This window comes from Oncorhynchus mykiss, chromosome 13, assembly GCF_057628025.1.
Source record: "Oncorhynchus mykiss isolate SJ-2025 chromosome 13, ASM5762802v1, whole genome shotgun sequence".
Classification (NCBI taxonomy): Eukaryota; Metazoa; Chordata; class Actinopteri; order Salmoniformes; family Salmonidae; genus Oncorhynchus; species Oncorhynchus mykiss.
In genome coordinates this window covers 1263283-1285000 of record NC_143034.1, presented here as the reverse complement: position 1 = coordinate 1285000, position 21718 = coordinate 1263283, and the positions used below count along the sequence as shown (strand labels likewise).

The window sequence follows — 21718 nt, the reverse complement described above, 5'->3', positions numbered from 1 at the left end:
AGCAGGACATCTGACCAGGGGAGAACACACAGCCTGGAACACACACATTAACAGTCTGTCCCTTTAAGACTGAGACCAGCATGACATCTGACCAGGGGAGAACACACAGCCTGGAACACACACACACACATTAACAGTCTGTCCCTTTAACACTGAGACCAGCAGGACATCTGACCAGGGGAGAACACACAGCCTGGAACACACACACACACATTAACAGTCTGTCCCTTTAACACTGAGACCAGCAGGACATCTGACCAGGGGAGAACACACAGCCTGGAACAAACACACACATTAACGGTCTGTCCCTTTAACACTGAGACCAGCAGGACATCTGACCAGGGGAGAACACACAGCCTGGAACAAACACACACATTAACGGTCTGTCCCTTAAACACTGAGACCAGCAGGACATCTGACCAGGGGAGAACACACAGCCTGGAACAAACACACACACATTAACAGTCTGTCCCTTTAACACTGAGACCAGCAGGACATCTGACCAGGGGAGAACACACAGCCTGGAACACACACACACACATTAACGGTCTGTCCCTTTAACACTGAGACCAACAGGACATCTGACCAGGGGAGAACACACAGCCTGGAACACACACACACACATTAACGGTCTGTCCCTTTAACACTGAGACCAACAGGACATCTGACCAGGGGAGAACACACAGCCTGGAACACACACACACACATTAACAGTCTGTCCCTTTAAGACTGAGACCAGCAGGACATCTGACCAGGGGAGAACACACAGCCTGGAACAAACACACACACATTAACAGTCTGTCCCTTTAACACTGAGACCAGCAGGACATCTGACCAGGGGAGAACACACAGCCTGGAACAAACACACACATTAACGGTCTGTCCCTTTAACACTGAAAGGGGGAGGGGGAGGATCTGTACCTGTTTCTCAGAGCGATGCAGCTGGGAGGTAGGGGGGAGGATCTGTACCTGTTTCTCAGAGCGATGCAGCTGGGAGGTAGGGGGGAGGGTCTATACCTGTTTCTCAGAGCGATGCAGCTGGGAGGTAGGGGGGAGGGTCTATACCTGTTTCTCAGAGCGATGCAGCTGGGAGGAAGGGGGAGGGTCTATACCTGTTTCTCAGAGCGATGCAGCTGGGAGGAAGGGGGGAGGGTCTATACCTGTTTCTCAGAGCGATGCAGTTGGGAGGAAGGGGGAGGGTCTATACCTGTTTCTCAGAGCGATGCAGCTGGGAGGTAGGGGGGGAGGGTCTATACCTGTTTCTCAGAGTGATGCAGCTGGGAGGAAGGGAGAGGGTCTATACCTGTTTCTCAGAGCGATGCAGCTGGGAGGTAAGGAGGAGGGTCTGTACCTGTTTCTCAGAGTGATGCAGCTGGGAGGTAGGGGGGGGGGGTCTATACCTGTTTCTCAGAGCGATGCAGCTGGGAGGTAGGGGGAGGGTCTATACCTGTTTCTCAGAGCGATGCAGGAGGGAGGTAGGGGGGAGGGTCTGTACCTGTTTCTCAGAGCGATGTAGCAGGGAGGTAGGGGGGAGGGTCTGTACCTGTTTCTCAGAGCGATGCAGCTGGGAGGTAGGGGGGAGGGTCTGTACCTGTTTCTCAGAGCGATGCAGCTGGGAGGTAGGGGGAGGGTCTGTACCTGTTTCTCAGAGCGATGCAGCTGGGAGGTAGGGGGGAGGGTCTGTACCTGTTTCTCAGAGCGATGCAGCTGGGAGGTAGGGGGAGGGTCTATACCTGTTTCTCAGAGTGATGCAGCTGGGAGGTAGGGGGAGGGTCTATACCTGTTTCTCAGAGCGATGCAGCTGGGAGGTAGGGGGGAGGGTCTATACCTGTTTCTCAGAGCGATGCAGCTGGGAGGAAGGGGGAGGGTCTATACCTGTTTCTCAGAGCGATGCAGCTGGGAGGAAGGGGGGGAGGGTCTATACCTGTCTCTCAGAGCGATGCAGCTGGGAGGAAGGGAGAGGGTCTATACCTGTTTCTCAGAGCGATGCAGCTGGGAGGTAGGGGGGAGGGTCTGTACCTGTTTCTCAGAGCGATGCAGCTGGGAGGTAGGGGGGAGGGTCTATACCTGTTTCTCAGAGCGATGCAGCTGGGAGGTAGGGGGAGGGTCTATACCTGTTTCTCAGAGCGATGCAGGAGGGAGGTAGGGGGGAGGGTCTGTACCTGTTTCTCAGAGCGATGTAGCAGGGAGGTAGGGGGGAGGGTCTGTACCTGTTTCTCAGAGCGATGCAGCAGGGAGGTAGGGGGGAGGGTCTGTACCTGTTTCTCAGAGCGATGCAGCTGGGAGGTAGGGGGAGGGTCTGTACCTGTTTCTCAGAGCGATGCAGCTGGGAGGTAGGGGGGAGGGTCTGTACCTGTTTCTCAGAGCGATGCAGCTGGGAGGTAGGGGGAGGGTCTATACCTGTTTCTCAGAGTGATGCAGCTGGGAGGTAGGGGGAGGGTCTATACCTGTTTCTCAGAGCGATGCAGCTGGGAGGTAGGGGGGAGGGTCTATACCTGTTTCTCAGAGCGATGCAGCTGGGAGGAAGGGGGAGGGTCTATACCTGTTTCTCAGAGCGATGCAGCTGGGAGGAAGGGGGGGAGGGTCTATACCTGTCTCTCAGAGCGATGCAGCTGGGAGGAAGGGAGAGGGTCTAAACCTGTTTCTCAGAGCGATGCAGCTGGGAGGTAGGGGGGAGGGTCTGTACCTGTTTCTCAGAGCAATGCAGCTCGGAGGAAGGGGGGGAGGGGCTATACCTGTTTCTCAGAGCGATGCAGCTGGGAGGTAGGGGGGAGGGTCTATACCTGCTTCTCAGAGCGATGCAGCTCGGAGGTAGGGGGGAGGGTCTGTACCTGTTTCTCAGAGCGATGCAGCTGGGAGGAAGGGGGGGAAGGGCTATACCTGTTTCTCAGAGCGATGCAGCTGGGAGGAAGGGGGGGGGGGCTATACCTGTTTCTCAGAGCGATGCAGCTGGGAGGTAGGGGGAGGATCTGGTCTGTACCTGTTTCTCAGACCGATGCAGCTGGGAGGAAGGGGGGAGGGTCTATACCTGTTTCTCAGAGCGATGCAGCTGGGAGGAAGGGGGGAGGGTCTATACCTGTTTCTCAGAGCAATGCAGCTGGGAGGTAGGGGGAGGGTCTGGTAGAAACCTTGAAGTTTCTGGAGAAACTCTGGACTGAAGTCACACTCCACCATCTGTCTTCGCACCGCCTCCATTACCCTGAACACACACACACACACACACACACACACGTTACCCAGTCCTAAATGGACCTCTAGACCCTATGGTGTTACCCAGTCCTAAATGGACCTCTAGACCCTATGGTGTTACCCAGTCCTAAATGGACCCCTATGGTGTTACCCAGTCCTAAATGGACCTCTATGGTGGTACCCAGTCCTAAATGGACCCCTATGGTGTTACCCAGTCCTAAATGGACCCCTATGGTGTTACCCAGTCCTAAATGGACCTCTATGGTGTTACCCAGTCCTAAATGGACTCCTAGACCCTATGGTGTTACCCAGTCCTAAATGGACCCATATGGTGTTACCCAGTCCTAAATGGACCTCTAGACCCTATGGTGTTACCCAGTCCTAAATGGACCTCTAGACCCTATGGTGTTACCCAGTCCTAAATGGACCTCTATGGTGTTACCCAGTCCTAAATGGTCCCCTAGACCCTATGGTGTTACCCAGTCCTAAATGGACCTCTAGACCCTATGGTGTTACCCAGTCCTAAATGGACCCCTATGGTGTTACCCAGTCCTAAATGGACCTCTAGACCCTATGGTGTTACCCAGTCCTAAATGGACCTCTGTGGTGTTACCCAGTCCTAAATGGACCTCTAGACCCTATGGTGTTACCCAGTCCTAAATGGACCTCTAGACCCTATGGTGTTACCCAGTCCTAAATGGACTCCTAGACCCTATGGTGTTACCCAGTCCTAAATGGACCTCTATGGTGTTACCCAGTCCTAAATGGACCCCTATGGTGTTACCCAGTCCTAAATGGACCCCTATGGTGTTACCAGTCCTAAATGGACCCCTATGGTGTTACCAGTCCTAAATGGACCTCTATGGTGTTACCCAGTCCTAAATGGACCTCTAGACCCTATGGTGTTACCCAGTCCTAAATGGACCCCTATGGTGTTACCCAGTCCTAAATGGACCCCTATGGTGTTACCCAGTCCTAAATGGACCCCTATGGTGTTACCCAGTCCTAAATGGACCCCTATGGTGTTACCCAGTCCTAAATGGACCTCTAGACCCTATGGTGTTACCCAGTCCTAAATGGACCTCTAGACCCTATGGTGTTACCCAGTCCTAAATGGACTCCTAGACCCTATGGTGTTACCCAGTCCTAAATGGACTCCTAGACCCTATGGTGTTACCCTGTCGTTAATGGACTCCTAGACCCTATGGTGTTACCCAGTCCTAAATGGACTCCTAGACCCTACACCCTATACCACTTGTGGAGGTCTGAGAGAATTTGATGAGTCTCAGCAATATGTTGAAACTTCCACCAAGCTTATCAGAATGCAAGGTGGAGCTATTCCCCTATCCCAAACACCTGAGATCGCCACGTGCTTTAGGGTGTAGGGGTCCATATGGGATTTGGTGTGTGTGTGTGTGTACCTGGTTAGCAGCAATGGCCTCAAGATGATGGGAAATCACTGGTCTGTTAGGGGTTAGAGGTCACAGAAGTCAGGGGTTAGACGTCGAGGCAGATTTAGTCATATTAGAAGTGTGAAGCCTCCCGAATGGTGCCGTGGTCTAAGGCACTGCATCGCAGCTGTGCCAGTAGAGATTCAGGGTTCGAGTCCAGGCTCTGTCGCAGCCAGCCGCGACCGGGAGACTCATGGGGCGGCGCACAATTGGCCCAGTGTCGCCGGGTTAGGGGAGGGTTTGGACGGCAGGGATGTCCTCGTCCCATCTCGCACTGGCGACTCCTGTGGCGGGCCGGGCACAGGGCACAGGGCACGCTGACTTGGTTGCCAGGTGTGCATTGTTTGTTGGTCCCTGCTGGCTTCCGGGTTAAGTGGGCATTGTGTCAAGAAGCAGTATGATTTGGTTGGGTTGTGTTTCGTGGGGACGCACGGCTCTCGACCTTCGCCTCTCCCGAGTCCGTACGGGAGTTGCAGCGATGAGACAAGAATAACTACCAATTGCATACCACGAAATTGGGGAGAAAAAGGGGGTATAGTATCTGGAAGGTACAGTATCTGGAAGGTACAGGATCTGGAAGGTACAGAATCTGGATGGTACAGGATCTGGATGGTACAGGATCTGGATGGTACAGGATCTGGATGGTACAGGATCTGGATGGTACAGGATCTGGGAGGTATTGCCACCAACCTTTCTTTATATCTGGAAGGTACAGTATCTGGAATGTACAGGATCTTGAAGGTACAGGATCTCGAAGGTACAGGATCTGGAAAGTACAATATCTGGATGGTACAGGATCTGGAAGGTACAGTATCTGGAAGGTACAGTATCTGGATGGTACAGTATCTGGAAGGTACAATATCTGGATGGTACAGGATCTGGAAGGTACAGGACCTGGAAGGTACAATATCTGGATGGTACAGGATCTGGAAGGTACAATATCTGGAAGGTACATGATCTGGAAGGTACATGATCTGGAAGGTACATGATCTGGAAGGTACATGATCTGGAAGGTATTGCCACCAACGTTTCTTTATATCTGGAAGGTACAGTATCTTGTACTTCCGGCGCCGACAGAGATGGCCGCCTCGCTTCGCGTTCCTAGGAAACTATGCAGTTTTTTGTTTTTTTACGTGTTATTTCTTACATTAGTACCCCAGGTCATCTTAGGTTTCATTACATACAGTCGAGAAGAACTACTGAATATAAGATCAGCGTCAACTCACCATCAGTACGACCAAGAATATGTTTTTCGCGACGCGGATCCTGTGTTCTGCCTTACAAACAGGACAACGGAGCGGATCCCATGCAGCGACCCAAAAAAACGACTCCGAAAAAGAGGGAAACGACTCCGGTCAGACTCCGGAGACGGGCACACCGTGCACCACTCCCTAGCATTCTTCTTGCCAATGTCCAGTCTCTTGACAACAAGGTTGATGAAATCCGAGCAAGGGTAGCATTCCAGAAGGACATCAGAGACTGTAACGTTCTTTGCTTCACGGAAACGTGGCTCACTGGAGAGACGCTATCTGAGGCGGTGCAGCCAACGGGTTTCTCCACGCATTGCGCAGACAGAAACAAACATCTTTCTGGTAAGAAGAGGGGCGGGGGCGTATGCCTTATGGCTAACGTGACATGGTGTGATGAAAGAAACATACAGGAACTCAAATCCTTCTGTTCACCTGATTTAGAATTCCTCACAATCAAATGTAGACCGCATTATCTACCAAGAGAATTCTCTTCGATTATAATCACAGCCGTATATATCCCCCCCAAGCAGACACATCGATGGCTCTGAATGAAATTTATTTGACTCTTTGCAAACTGGAAACCATTTATCCGGAGGCTGCATTCATTGTAGCTGGGGATTTTAACAAGGCTAATCTGAAAACAAGACTCCCTAAATTTTATCAGCATATCGATTGCGCAACCAGGGGTGGAGAGACCTTGGATCATTGTTACTCTAACTTCCGCAACGCATATAAGGCCCTGCCCCGCCCCCCTTTCGGAAAAGCTGACCATGACTCCATTTTGTTGATCCCTGCCTACAGACAGAAACTAAAACAAGAGGCTCCCACGCTGAGGTCTGTCCAACGCTGGTCCGACCAAGCTGACTCCACACTCCAAGACTGCTTCCATCACGTGGACTGGGACATGTTTCGTATTGCGTCAGACAACAACATTGACGAATACGCTGATTCGGTGTGCGAGTTCATTAGAACGTGCGTTGAAGATGTCGTTCCCATAGCAACGATTAAAACATTCCCTAACCAGAAACCGTGGATTGATGGCAGCATTCGCGTGAAACTGAAAGCGCGAACCACTGCTTTTAATCAGGGCAAGGTGTCTGGTAACATGACCGAATACAAACAGTGCAGCTATTCCCTCCGCAAGGCTATCAAACAAGCTAAGCGTCAGTACAGAGACAAAGTAGAATCTCAATTCAACGGCTCAGACACAAGAGGCATGTGGCAGGGTCTACAGTCAATCACAGACTACAGGAAGAAATCAGCCCATTCACGGACCAGGATGTCTTGCTCCCAGGCAGACTAAATAACTTTTTTGCCCGCTTTGAGGACAATAGTGCCACTGACACGGCCTGCAACGAAAACATGCGGTCTCTCCTTCACTGCAGCCGAGGTGAGTAAGACATTTAAACGTGTTAACCCTCGCAAGGCTGCAGGCCCAGACGGCATCCCCAGCCGCGCCCTCAGAGCATGCGCAGACCAGCTGGCCGGTGTGTTTACGGACATATTCAATCAATCCCTATACCAGTCTGCTGTTCCCACATGCTCCAAGAGGGCCACCATTGTTCCTGTTCCCAAGAAAGCTAAGGTAACTGAGCTAAACGACTACCGCCCCGTAGCACTCACTTCCGTCATCATGAAGTGCTTTGAGAGACTAGTCAAGGACCATATCACCTCCACCCTACCTGACACCCTAGACCCACTCCAATTTGCTTACCGCCCAAATAGGTCCACAGACGATGCAATCTCAACCACACTGCCCACACTACCCACACTACCCATCCGTAGCACGCGCTCCAGCAGGTGTAGCTCCAGCAGGTGTATCTCACTGATCATCCCTAAAGCCAACACCTCATTTGGCCACCTTTCGTTCCAGTTCTCTGCTGCCTGTGACTGGAACGAATTGCAAAAATCGCTGAAGTTGGAGACTTTTATCTCCCTCACCAACTTCAAACATCTGCTATCCGAGCAGCTAACCGATCGCTGCAGCTGTACATAGTCTATTGGTAAATAGCCCACCCATTTTCACCTACCTCATCCCCATACTGTTTTTATTTATTTATTTTTATTTTTCTGCTCTTTTGCACACCAATCTCTACCTGTACATAACCATCTGATCATTTATCACTCCAGTGTTAATCTGCATAATTGTAATTATTTGCCTACCTTCTCATGCCTTTTGCACACAATGTATATATAGACTCCCCTTTTTTCTACTGTGTTATTGACTTGTTAATTGTTTACTCCATGTGTAACTCTGTGTTGTCTGTTCACACTGCTATGCCTTATCTTGGCCAGGTCGCAGTTGCAAATGAGAACTTGTTCTCAACTAGCCTACCTGGTTAAATAAAGGTGAAATAAAAAAATAAAAAAAAAAAACCCATCTGGACAAGAGGAATACCTATGTGAGAATGCTGTTCATTGACTACAGCTCGGCATTCAACACCATAGTACCCTCCAAGCTCGTCATCAAGCTCGAGACCCTGGGTCTCGACCCCGCCCTGTGCAACTGGGTACTGTACTTCCTGACGGGCCGCCCCCAGGTGGTGAGGGTAGGCAACAACATCTCCTCCCCGCTGATCCTCAACACTGGGGCCCCATAAGGGTGCGTTCTGAGCCCTCTCCTGTACTCCCTGTTCACCCACGACTGCGTGGCCACGCACGCCTCCAACTCAATCATCAAGTTTGCGGACGACACAACAGTGGTAGGCTTGATTACCAACAACGACGAGACGGCCTACAGGGAGGAGGTGAGGGCCCTCGGAGTGTGGTGTCAGGAAAATAACCTCACACTCAACGTCAACAAAACTAAGGAGATGATTGTGGACTTCAGGAAACAGCAGAGGGAACACCCCCCTATCCACATCGATGGAACAGTAGTGGAGAGGGTAGCAAGTTTTAAGTTCCTCGGCATACACATCACAGACAAACTGAATTGGTCCACTCACACAGACAGCATTGTGAAGAAGGCGCAGCAGCGCCTCTTCAACCTCAGGAGGCTGAAGAAATTTGGCTTGTCACCAAAAGCACTCACAAACTTCTACAGATGCACAATCGAGAGCATCCTGGCGGGCTGTATCACCGCCTGGTACGGCAACTGCTCCGCCCTCAACCGTAAGGCTCTCCAGAGGGTAGTGAGGTCTGCACAACGCATCACCGGGGGCAAACTACCTGCCCTCCAGGACACCTACACCACCCGATGTCACAGGAAGGCCATAAAGATCATCAAGGACATCAACCACCCGAGCCACTGCCTGTTCACCCCGCTATCATCCAGAAGGCGAGGTCAGTACAGGTGCATCAAAGCTGGGACCGAGAGACTGAAAAACAGCTTCTATCGCAAGGCCATCAGACTGTTAAACAGCCACCACTAACATTGAGCAGCTGCTGCCAACACACTGACACTGACTCAACTCCAGCCACTTTAATAATGGGAATTGATGGGAAATGATGTAAATATATCACTAGCCACTTTAACCAATGCTACCTTATATAATGTTACTTACCCTACATTATTCATCTCATATGCATACGTATATACTGTACTCTATATCATCGACTGCATCCTTATGTAATACATGTATCACTAGCCACTTTAACTATGCCACTTTGTTTACATACTCATCTCATATGTATATACTGTACTCGATACCATCTACTGTATCTTGCCTATGCTGCTCTGTACCATCACTCATTCATATATCCTTATGTACATATTCTTTATCCCCTTACACTGTGTACAAGACAGTAGTTTTGGAATTGTTAGTTAGATTACTTGTTGGTTATTACTGCATTGTCGGAACTTGAAGCACAAGCATTTCGCTACACTCGCATTAACATCTGCTAACCATGTGTATGTGACGAATACAATTTGATTTGATTTGATATCTGGAAGGTACAGGATCTGGAAGGTACAATATCTGGAAGGTACATGATCTGGAAGGTACATGATCTGGAAGGTACATGATCTGGAAGGTATTGCCACCAACGTTTCTTTATATCTGGAAGGTATTGCCACAAACTCTTCATTGGTGGCCCTATGTTGGATCTCTAGGGGGTAATGAGGTCCTATGTCCTATTGAATGTGATGGTCCTATGTTGGATCTTTAGGGGGTAAAGAAGTCCTATGTCCTATTGAATGTGGTGGTCCTTTGTTGGATCTCTAGGGGGTAATGAAGTCCTATGTTGGATCACTAGGGGGTAATGACGTCCTATGTTGAATCGCTAGGGGGTAATGAAGTCCTATGTTGGATCGCTAGGGAGTAATGAAGTCCTATGTGGTGGCCCTATGTTGGATCGCTAGGGGGTAATGACATCCTATGTTAGATCGCTAGGGGGTAATGAAGTCCTATGTTGGATCGCTAGGGGGTAATGAAGTCTTATGTTGGATCGCTAGGGGGTAATGAAGTCCTATGTTGGATCGCTAGGGGGTAATGAAGTCTTATGCTGGATCGCTAGGGGGTAATGAAGTCCTATGTTGGATCGCTAGGGGGTAATGACGTCCTATGTTAGATCGCTAGGGGGTAATGAAGTCCTATGTTGGATCGCTAGGGGGTAATGAAGTCTTATGTTGGATCGCTAGGGGGTAATGAAGTCCTATGTTGGATCGCTAGGGGGTAATGACGTCCTATGTTGGATCGCTAGGGGTTAATGAAGTGTTTTGGCCAAAATGATCATCAGCACTCCGCATCCAAACTGACACTTCAATATTCTGAAACCATTAGCATCTTCTGAAACCATCAGCATCTTCTGAAACCATCAGCATCTTCTGAAACCATCAGCATCTTCTGAAACCATTAGCATCTTCTGAAACCATTAGCATCTTCTGAAACCATCAGCATCTTCTGAAACCATCAGCATCTTCTGAAACCATTAGCATCTTCTGAAACCATTAGCATCATCTCCAGAGACCTGTAGCATGACTCACTATGAAGCACGGGCCTCTGGGGCAGACACAGACCCCTACTCTGATATGTCCAAGTACATCCTTCTCCAGAGACTTGTTGCATGACTCACTATGAAGCACAGGCCTCTGGGACAGACACAGACCCCTACTCTGATAGACAGTGACATGTCCAAGTACATCCTTCTCCAGGGACTTGTATTGTAACATGAATTCTTCAGAACAGCCTGAATTCTTCGGGGGGAATGGACATGTTGATCAATTGGGGAACAAGGGACCTAAACGTGTGACAGTAAAAAACACTCCCCACACCATTACACCTCTGCCACCAGCCTGTACCGTTGACACCAGGCAGGATGGGTCCATGGACCAAATCCTGACTCTTCCACCAGCCTGTACCGTTGACACCAGGCAGGATGAGTCCATAGATCAAATCCTGACTCTTCCATCAGCCTGTACCGTTGACACCAGGCAGGACGGGTCCATGGATCAAACCCTGACTCGTCCATCAGCCTGTACCGTTGACACCAGGCAGGATGGGTCCATGGATCAAACCCTGACTCTTCCATCAGCCTGTACCGTTGACACCAGGCAGGACGGGTCCATGGATCAAACCCTGACTCTTCCATCAGCCTGTACCGTTGACACCAGGCAGGATGGGTCCATGGATCAAACCCTGACTCTTCCATCAGCCTGTACCGTTGACACCAGGCAGGACGGGTCCATGGATCAAACCCTGACTCTTCCATCAGCCTGTACCGTTGACACCAGGCAGGACGGGTCCATGGATCAAACCCTGACTCTTCCATCAGCCTGTACCGTTGACACCAGGCAGGATGGGTCCATGGATCAAACCCTGACTCTTCCATCAGCGTGGCAGAACAGATTCGTCAGACCAGGCAGTGTTTTTCCACTCCTCAATTGTCCAGTGTTGGTGATGGCGTGCACACTGGAGCTGCTTCTTCTTGTTTTTAATCTGATAGTCTGCTGAAATAGCCAATCTGTGATAAGGACCGACTGAGTTTCTGATATGCCGTTCTGCGCCGTTATTTGTCTGTTTGTGGCCCGCCTGTTAGCTTGCACCATTCTTGCCCTTCTCCTTTGACCCCTCTCTTCAACGAGCTGTTTTCACCCTGCCGCTGACTGGATGCGTTTTGTTTGTCGCACAGTTCTCGGTAAACCCTAGACACTGTAATGCGTGAAAAGCCCAGGATGGCGGACATTTCTGAGATACTGGAACTGGCACCGACCATCAAAACATGGCTCAAAGTTACTTAGGTCACTAGTTTTGCCCATTCTAAAGTTAAATGGAACAGTCACTGAATGCCTTGCTGCCTGCTTCATATAGCATGACAAGGACATGTGACTCACTGTCTGTAGGAGCGTACCATTTGGGTGAACGGTGGGGGTCTAATCCATTAGTCTTGGTAACTGTACAGGTGATTTTAACTTTGTGTGGGGTGGAATGTTTTAGTCAGGGATTTGGATTAAAATGGCCACAGGACTGTTTGAAAAAGGAATCATATACAAAATTAGCCAATTGTGAAATCAGTGTGTGTGTGTGTGTGTGTGGTGTGGTGTGGTGTGGTGTGTGTGTGTACCCAGGAGGTTGACAGTGTGTAATGAAGAGTTGAGCTGCTCCAAGTCTCATAACAGCTGCTGCTCTCGGTCTCTCTCTCTCCGCACGTCCAAGGAAGCGGCACACACACTCAAACACCTGCGAATAACTGCAACACACACACACACACACACACCACAAAAATTAACACAAACAACAGAAAACAGTAAATAAGGATAATACTCCCCAGTCCCCAGTCCAACATGGTAATACTCCCCAGTCCCCAGTCCAACATGGTAATACTCCCCAGTCCAACATGGTAACACTCCCCAGTCCAACATGGTTATACTCCCCAGTCCCCAGTCCAACATGGTAACACTCCCCAGTCCAACATGGTAACAGTCCCCAGTCCAACATGGTAATACTCCCCAGTCCAACATAGTCCCCCTTATTACTCCCCATGGTAATAATCCCCATAGTAACAGTCCCCATAGTAACAAGATATTAACGATGGAACACGAGTCGATGGAACACGAGTCTTACTCGTAGACCAGTAGCAGCAGGTGATTTGATTGGCAGTTCCCGCATTCCAAACGATTGGCTGTGTGGCAGTGACAGGCACATTGGACAGCCAATCCCCTCACAGCCACGCCCCTCTGGAAGGAGGCGTACTCCTTGGACAACTCCTCCTCCAACTGCAGCAGTAAGGACTCTACACACACAGAACACAGACGTGTGTGTGTGTGTGTGTGTGTGTAGTAATGGATGGACATTGTGTGTGTGTGTGTGTGTGTGTGTGTGTGTGTAGTAATGGATGGACATTGTGTGTGTGTGTGTGTGTGTGTGTGTGTGTTTCTTGGTGTACCTGCCAGTCGGAGGTCGCTGTCGATCTCCAGCAGGTTGAAGTTAAACATCTGCAGAAAGTTAAATGAGAATTTAGGCAAACAGACAGACAGACAGACAGACAGGCAGGCAGACAGACAGGAGGGTAAACTAACCTGAAGGTTAAAGGTTAAACTAACCTGAAGGTTAAAGGTTAAACTAACCTGAAGGTTAAACTGACCTGAAGGTTAAAGGTTAAACTGACCTGAAGGTTAAAGGTTAAACTGACCTGAAGGTTAAAGGTTAAACTGACCTGAAGATTAAAGGTTAAACTGACCTGAAGGTTAAAGGTTAAACTGACCTGAAGGTTAAAGGTTAAACTGACCTGAAGGTTAAAGGTTAAACTGACATGAAGGTTAAAGGTTAAACTGACCTGAAGGTTAAACTGACCTGAAGGTTAAAGGTTAAACTGACCTGAAGGTTAAAGGTTAAACTGACCTGAAGGTTAAAGGTTAAACTGACCTGAAGGTTAAAGGTTAAACTGACCTGAAGGTTAAACTGACCTGAAGGTTAAAGGTTAAACTGACCTGAAGGTTAAAGGTTAAACTGACCTGAAGGTTAAACTGACCTGAAGGTTAAAGGTTAAACTAACCTGAAGGTTAAAGGTTAAACTGACCTGAAGATTAAACTGACCTGAAGGTTAAAGGTTAAACTAACCTGAAGGTTAAACTGACCTGAAGGTTAAAGGTTAAACTGACCTGAAGGTTAAAGGTTAAACTGACCTGAAGGTTAAAGGTTAAACTGACCTGAAGGTTAAAGGTTAAACTAACCTGAAGGTTAAACTGACCTGAAGGTTGAAGGTTAAACTGACCTGAAGGTTAAAGGTTAAACTGACCTGAAGGTTAAAGGTTAAACTGACCTGAAGGTTAAACTGACCTGAAGGTTAAAGGTTAAACTAACCTGAAGGTTAAAGGTTAAACTGACCTGAAGGTTAAACGTTAAACTGACCTGAAGGTTAAACTGACCTGAAGGTTAAAGGTTAAACTAACCTGAAGGTTAAAGGTTAAACTGACCTGAAGGTTAAACTGACCTGAAGGTTAAAGGTTAAACCAACCTGAAGGTTAAACTGACCTGAAGGTTAAACTGACCTGAAGGTTAAAGGTTAAACTAACCTGAAGGTTAAACTGACCTGAAGGTTAAAGGTTAAACTGACCAGAAGGTTAAAGGTTAAACTGACCTGAAGGTTAAAGGTTAAACTAACCTGAAGGTTAAAGGTTAAACTGACCTGAAGGTTAAACTGACCTGAAGGTTAAAGGTTAAACTGACCTGAAGGTATCCCAGAACCACCTTGTCTCTCTTGTTGCTCCAGAACACACTCCTCTTATGGGCGTTGCAGTGGCACACGCCTGACACAGTCCACACAGAACACTGCAGCACACACACACACACACACACACACACACACACACACACACACACACACACACACACACACACACACACACACACACACACACACACACACACACACACACACACACACACACACACACCACACACACAGAAAAGAAAAGCTCTCGGTAATCAACACCACATCTGACAGCTCTACAGAGTTAACCTTCACATCTCTCTGACAGCTCTACAGAGTTTACCTTCACATCTCTCTGACAGCTCTAGAGTACACCTTCACATCTCTCAGACCGCTCTACAGAGTTAACCTTCACATCTCTCTGACAGCTCTACAGAGTTCACCTTCACATCTCTCTGAGACAGCTCTACAGAGTTCACCTTCACATCTCTCTGACAGCTCTACAGAGTTCACCTTCACATCTCTCTGACAGCTCTACAGAGTTTACCTTCACATCTCTCTGAGACAGCTCCACAGAGTTAACCTTCACGTCTCCCTCACACAGCTCACCTCCGAGGCAACCTTGTCACAGACGTAACAGAAGCACTGGTGACAGAAGAGCTGGTTGGATTCTATTGGTCCTCCTACATCACTGTCTGTTGGTCTGGAGGAGAGGAGACAGACTGATGTTAGAAAGCAGAGAAGTGTGGAGGTGTGTCTCACATGAAGGTGTGTGTGTCTCTCACGTGAAGGTGTGTGTGTGTGTGTGTCTTCCACATGAAGGTGTGTCTCTCACGTGAAGGTGTGTGTCTCTCACGTGAAGGTGTGTGTCTCTCACGTGAAGGTGTGTGTGTGACTCACGTGAAGGTGTGTCTCACGTGAAAGTGTGTGTCTCTCACGTGAAGGTGTGTGTCTCTCACGTGAAGGTGTATGTCTCTCACGTGAAGGTGTGTGTCTCTCACGTGAAGGTGTGTCTCACGTGAAAGTGTGTGTCTCTCACGTGAAGGTGTGTGTGTGTCTCTCACGTGAAGGTGTGTGTCTCTCATGTGAAGGTGTGTGTCTCTCACGTGAAGGTGTGTGTCTCTCACGTGAAGGTGTGTGTGTGACTCACGTGAAGGTGTGTCTCACGTGAAAGTGTGTGTCTCTCACGTGAAGGTGTGTGTCTCTCACGTGAAGGTGTGTGTCTCTCACGTGAAGGTGTGTGTGTGACTCACGTGAAGGTGTGTCTCACGTGAAAGTGTGTGTCTCTCACGTGAAGGTGTGTGTGTGTGTCTCTCACATGAAGGTGTGTGTCTCTCAAGTGAAGGTGTGTGTCTCTCACGTGAAGGTGTGTGTGTGACTCACGTGAAGGTGTGTGTGTCTCTCACGTGAAGGTGTGTGTGTGTGTCTTCCATATGAAGGTGTGTGTCTCTCACGTGAAGGTGTGTGTGTGTCTCTCACGTGAAGGTGTGTGTCTCTCACGTGAAGGTGTGTGTGTCTCTCACGTGAAGGTGTGTGTCTCTCACGTGAAGGTGTGTGTGTGTGTCTCTCACGTGAAGGTGTATGTCTCTCACGTGAAGGTGTGTGTGTGTGTGTCTCCCACGTGAAGGTGTGTGCGTGACTCACGTGAAGGTGTGTGTGTGTGTCTCTCACGTGAAGGTGTGCGTCTCCCACGTGAAGGTGTGTGTGTGTCTCCCACGTGAAGGTGTGCGCGTGACTCACGTGAAGGTGTGTGCGGTACAATCATAGCGTGCGTGAGGCAGCACCTCTCCTCTCTGACAGAAGGTAACGACCAGGTCCTCTTCTCCTTCAGGATCATGTGACCTGCTGCAGTTAGACGGATCTACTGGGTATACTATATACACAGGGGATACAGAGACCACAGGGGTTTAGACTCATCTACTGGGTATACTATATACACAGGGGATACAGAGACCACAGGGGATACAGAGACCACGGGGGTTTAGACTGATCTACTGGGTATACTATATACACAGGGGATACAGAGACCACAGGGGTTTAGACTCATCTACTGGGTATACTATATACACAGGGGATACAGAGACCACAGGGGTTTAGACTCATCTACTGGGTATACTATATACACAGGGGATACAGAGACCACAGGGGTTTAGACTCATCTACTGGGTATACTATATACACAGGGGATACTGAGCCACAGGGGTTTAGACTCATCTACTGGGTATACTATATACACAGGGGATACAGAGACCACAGGGGTTTAGACTGATCTACTGGGTATACTATATACACAGGGGATACAGAGGCCACAGGGGTTTAGACTGATCTACTGGGTATACTATATACACAGGGGATACAGAGGCCACAGGGGTTTAGACTGATCTACTGGGTATACTATATACACAGGGGATACAGAGACCACGGGGGATACAGAGACCACAGGGGATACAGAGACCACAGGGGTTTAGACTGATCTACTGGGTATACTATATACACAGGGGATACAGAGACCACAGGGGATACAGAGACCACAGGGGATACAGAGACCACAGGGGATACAGAGACCACGGGGGATACAGAGACCACAGGGGATACAGAGACCACGGGGGATACAGAGACCACAGGGGATACAGAGACCACAGGGGATACAGATACCACGGGGGATACAGAGACCACGGGGGATACAGAGACCACAGGGGATACAGAGACCACGGGGGATACAGAGACCACAGGGGATACAGAGACCACAGGGGATACAGAGACCACAGGGGATACAGAGACCACGGGGGATACAGAGAACACAGGGGATACAGAGACCACGGGGGATACAGAGACCACGGGGGATACAGAGACCACGGGGGATACAGAGACCACGGGGGATACAGAGCCAACAGGGGATACAGAGACCACAAGGGATACAGAGACCACAAGGGATACAGAGACCACAGGGGATACAGAGACCACAGGGGATACAGAGACCACAGGGGATACAGAGACCACAGGGGATACAGAGACCACAGGGGATACAGACACCACAGGGGATACAGAGTCCACAGGGGATACAGAGACCACAGGGGTTTAGACTGATCTACTGGGTATACTATATACACAGGGGATACAGAGACCACGGGGGTTTAGACTGATCTACTGGGTATACTATATACACAGGGGATACAGAGACCACAGGGGTTTAGACTGATCTACTGGGTATACTATATACACAGGGGATACAGAGGCCACAGGGGTTTAGACTGATCTACTGGGTATACTACATACACAGGGGATACAGAGACCACAGGGGATACAGAGACCACAGGGGATACAGAGCCACAGGGGATACAGAGACCACGGGGGATACAGAGACCACGGGGGATACAGAGACCACGGGGGATACAGAGACCACGGGGGATACAGAGACCACGGGGGATACAGAGACCACGGGGGATACAGAGACCACGGGGGATACAGAGACCACGGGGGATACAGAGACCACAGGGGATACAGAGACCACGGGGGATACAGAGACCACGGGGGATACAGAGACCACGGGGATACAGAGACCACAGGGGATACAGAGACCACAGGGGATACAGAGCCACAGGGGATACAGAGACCACGGGGGATACAGAGACCACGGGGGATACAGAGACCACAGGGGATACAGAGCCCACAGGGGATACAGAGACCACGGGGGATACAGAGACCACGGGGGATACAGAGACCACGGGGGATACAGAGACCACGGGGGATACAGAGACCACGGGGGATACAGAGACCACGGGGGATACAGAGACCACAGGGGATACAGAGACCACAGGGGATACAGAGACCACAGGGGATACAGAGACCACGGGGGATACAGAGACCACAGGGGATACAGAGACCACAGGGGATACAGAGACCACGGGGGATACAGAGACCACGGGGGATACAGAGACCACAGGGGATACAGAGACCACGGGGGATACAGAGACCACAGGGGATACAGAGACCACAGGGGATACAGAGACCACGGGGGATACAGAGACCACGGGGGATACAGAGACCACGGGGGATACAGAGACCACGGGGGATACAGAGACCACGGGGGTTTAGACTGATCTCCTGCATGATATATTTACAAAATAATATATGGGGGATTGGAAATGATGAAGACAATTACATTGATGGAAGCTTCAGTCTGCAATATTAAATCTGATCTAACTCCATAAAAAGAGCAGGTGTTCCTAATGTTTTGTACACTGTGGATACACACACACACACACACACACACACACACATTAAGCAGACCTACCCACAGTTGTTCTCCTACTGCCTTCATAAATACAACAGTCAGCTTCCAGACTGGTTCAGAGTTCAGAGTTCAGACAGGCACGGCATGTCTGCGGTTGATTATTCAAAGTGCAACACAGACTTCAGCTCAAATCATTCAAATTATTTAGTTGTATTGTTATATTAGATAGGCACTCGGAAGTTGAAAGAGACTCAAGTCAATCGGCCTGTTAGTGATTTTCTTAAGAAATGAAGGGAGAATGTATTTTCTACGAATTGGGAATTAAGCCCGTCATCCCTGCTGTGGCTGCATTGAACAGACCATATAGATATATATGATATAGATGATATAGATATATATGGTATAGATGGTATAGATATATATATGGTATAGATATATATGGTATAGATGATATAGATATATATGGCATCGATTATATAGATGTAGATGATACAGATATAGATGACATAGATATATATGGCATCGATTATATAGATATATATGGTATAGATGATATAGATGATATAGATATATGGCATTGATTATGTAGATGATATAGATATATATGGCATCGATGATATAGTTGTAGATGATATAGATATAGATGATATAGATATATATGGCATCGATTATATAGATATAGATGATATAGATATAGATGATATAGATATATATGGCATTGATGATATAGTTGTAGATGATATAGATATATATGGCATCGATTATATAGATATAGATGATATAGATATAGATGATATAGATATATATGGCATCGATTATATAGATATAGATGATATAGATATAGATGATATAGATATATATGGCATTGATGATATAGTTGTAGATGATATAGATATATATGGCATCGATTATATAGATGATATAGATATAGATGATATAGATATATATGGCATCGATTATATAGATGATATAGATATAGATGATATATGGTATCGATGATATAGATGATATAGATATAGTTGATATAGATATAGATGGTATCGATGATATAGATATAGATGATATAGATATGTTATCGATGATATAGATGATATAGATATAGTCGATATAGATATAGATGGTATCGATGATATAGATGATATAGATATAGATGATATAGATATAGAAAGCACTGGACTAAAGTTCACAGAGGTTGACACTCTGGAAGTGCTGACGTGGTTTTCTTGAGTTCTCTCCTTTCACTTCCCTGTTCTTTCCCCTTTTATCTTCCTACAAACTGTTTTTGCTGACGTCTCACCGTGGTTCTGGATGTCTTCGACGATGTAGACCGAGTCGTTGATGGACACATCATCATCATCATCATCACTGAGAATGATAACCACGTCTTCTGGATTCATGTCTCCAAACAACCTGCAAAATATATTTATATAAACCACACACTGCACTGTATATCCTTCACTATAAACCCCACGCTGCAGTGTATATCCTTCACTATAAACCACACACTGCAGTATATATCCTTCACTATAAACCCCACACTGCAGTGTATATCCTTCACTATAAACCCCACACTGCAGTATATATCCTTCACTATAAACCCCACACTGCAGTGTATATCCTTCACTATAAACCCCACACTGCAGTATATATCCTTCACTATAAACCACACACTGCATTATATATCATTCACTATAAACCCCACACTGCAGTATATATCCTTCACTATAAACCCCACACTGCAGTATATATCATTCACTATAAACCCCACACTGCAGTATATATCCTTCACTATAAACCCCACACTGCAGTGTATATCCTTCACTATAAACCCCACACTGCAGTATATATCCTTCACTATAAACCACACACTGCATTATATATCCTTCACTATAAACCCCACACTGCAGTATATATCCTTCACTATAAACCCCACACTGCAGTATATATCCTTCACTATAAACCCCACACTGCAGTGTATATCCTTCACTATAAACCCCACACTGCAGTATATATCCTTCACTATAAACCACACACTGCATTATATATCCTTCACTATAAACCCCACACTGCAGTATATATCCTTCACTATAAACCCCACACTGCAGTATATATCCTTCACTATAAACCCCACACTGCAGTGTATATCCTTCACTATAAACCCCACACTGCAGTATATATCCTTCACTATAAACCCCACACTGCAGTATATATCCTTCACTATAAACCCCACACTGCTTCAACTTCAATGATCTGTAGACAACTAGTTTAATGTCACTAGTTAGGGGGGGAAACAAACCATTACTTTCAATTCTGAATGGTGGAGATAAATAGATAATCACTGAAGGTGCACAGAGGCTAAATAATCCTATTCAATATCTAACCAACTAACTCTGCCTCGACACAACCCAAAACACACAACTTTGACCAGAGAAAGCACATGTTTATTTTCATACGGTCTCTGACTGTAGTTAAAGGAGTATCAAAAGCGGATGTGACTAGTTAGTTAAAGTTACCTTTGCTTGAAAAATGGATCACTTCTTAGTTGACAATAAGGGGTTATAAAGAGTGAGAAACCGACACCGTTAGATGTAATATATATAAGGAGTAAATTAATTAAAAGTAGTTTATCCGAAAAAAAAAAAAGGGGGACGGTTCCTTCTCACGACTTCTGTTTTCCTGTTGAATTTATTTTTTCGCGCCGGGTTCCGGAAACCTCAGACCGGACGTGACGGAAACCGCGTCACCTTGGCGACCGGTCGAGAAGCGTCCCCTAGTTACCATGGCAACAACGTTAAAAATTTGGATTTTAGTCGTAAAAAAAACGTACTCAACTTTTTTGGTCTTCATTTAAAGTTCGGTTTTAGCACTTTGATTAAGGTTTAAGGTTTATTTAAGGTTTATATTTCATAGAAATATAATATAATCAATAGAACGGCGATCCCCAACGATGGCATAATGGTTGGACTGGCAGACATTGCGAGCACATAGGGGCAAAGCAGGAAGTG

General features: G+C 47.7%; 1 protein-coding gene across 1 annotated transcript in view; it reads right to left on the bottom strand.

Moving 5' to 3' along the window:
• LOC110517923 (uncharacterized) overlaps window positions 1–21440 on the bottom strand; it is a 41664-nt gene extending 20224 nt beyond the window's left edge. The window contains exons 1-10 of the mRNA XM_090194549.1: window positions 21227–21440; window positions 20011–20123; window positions 16220–16352; window positions 15089–15182; window positions 14497–14598; window positions 13214–13262; window positions 12892–13060; window positions 12392–12517; window positions 4546–4653; window positions 3077–3199 (exon numbers count right to left, since the gene is read on the bottom strand). Coding sequence (XP_090050675.1) covers window positions 3077–3199; window positions 4546–4653; window positions 12392–12517; window positions 12892–13060; window positions 13214–13262; window positions 14497–14598; window positions 15089–15182; window positions 16220–16352; window positions 20011–20110 — 1004 coding nt within the window. The 5' untranslated portion in view covers window positions 20111–20123; window positions 21227–21440. The remainder of the gene's footprint in view (window positions 1–3076; window positions 3200–4545; window positions 4654–12391; window positions 12518–12891; window positions 13061–13213; window positions 13263–14496; window positions 14599–15088; window positions 15183–16219; window positions 16353–20010; window positions 20124–21226) is intronic.
• Between the last annotated feature and the right edge of the window lie 278 nt (window positions 21441–21718).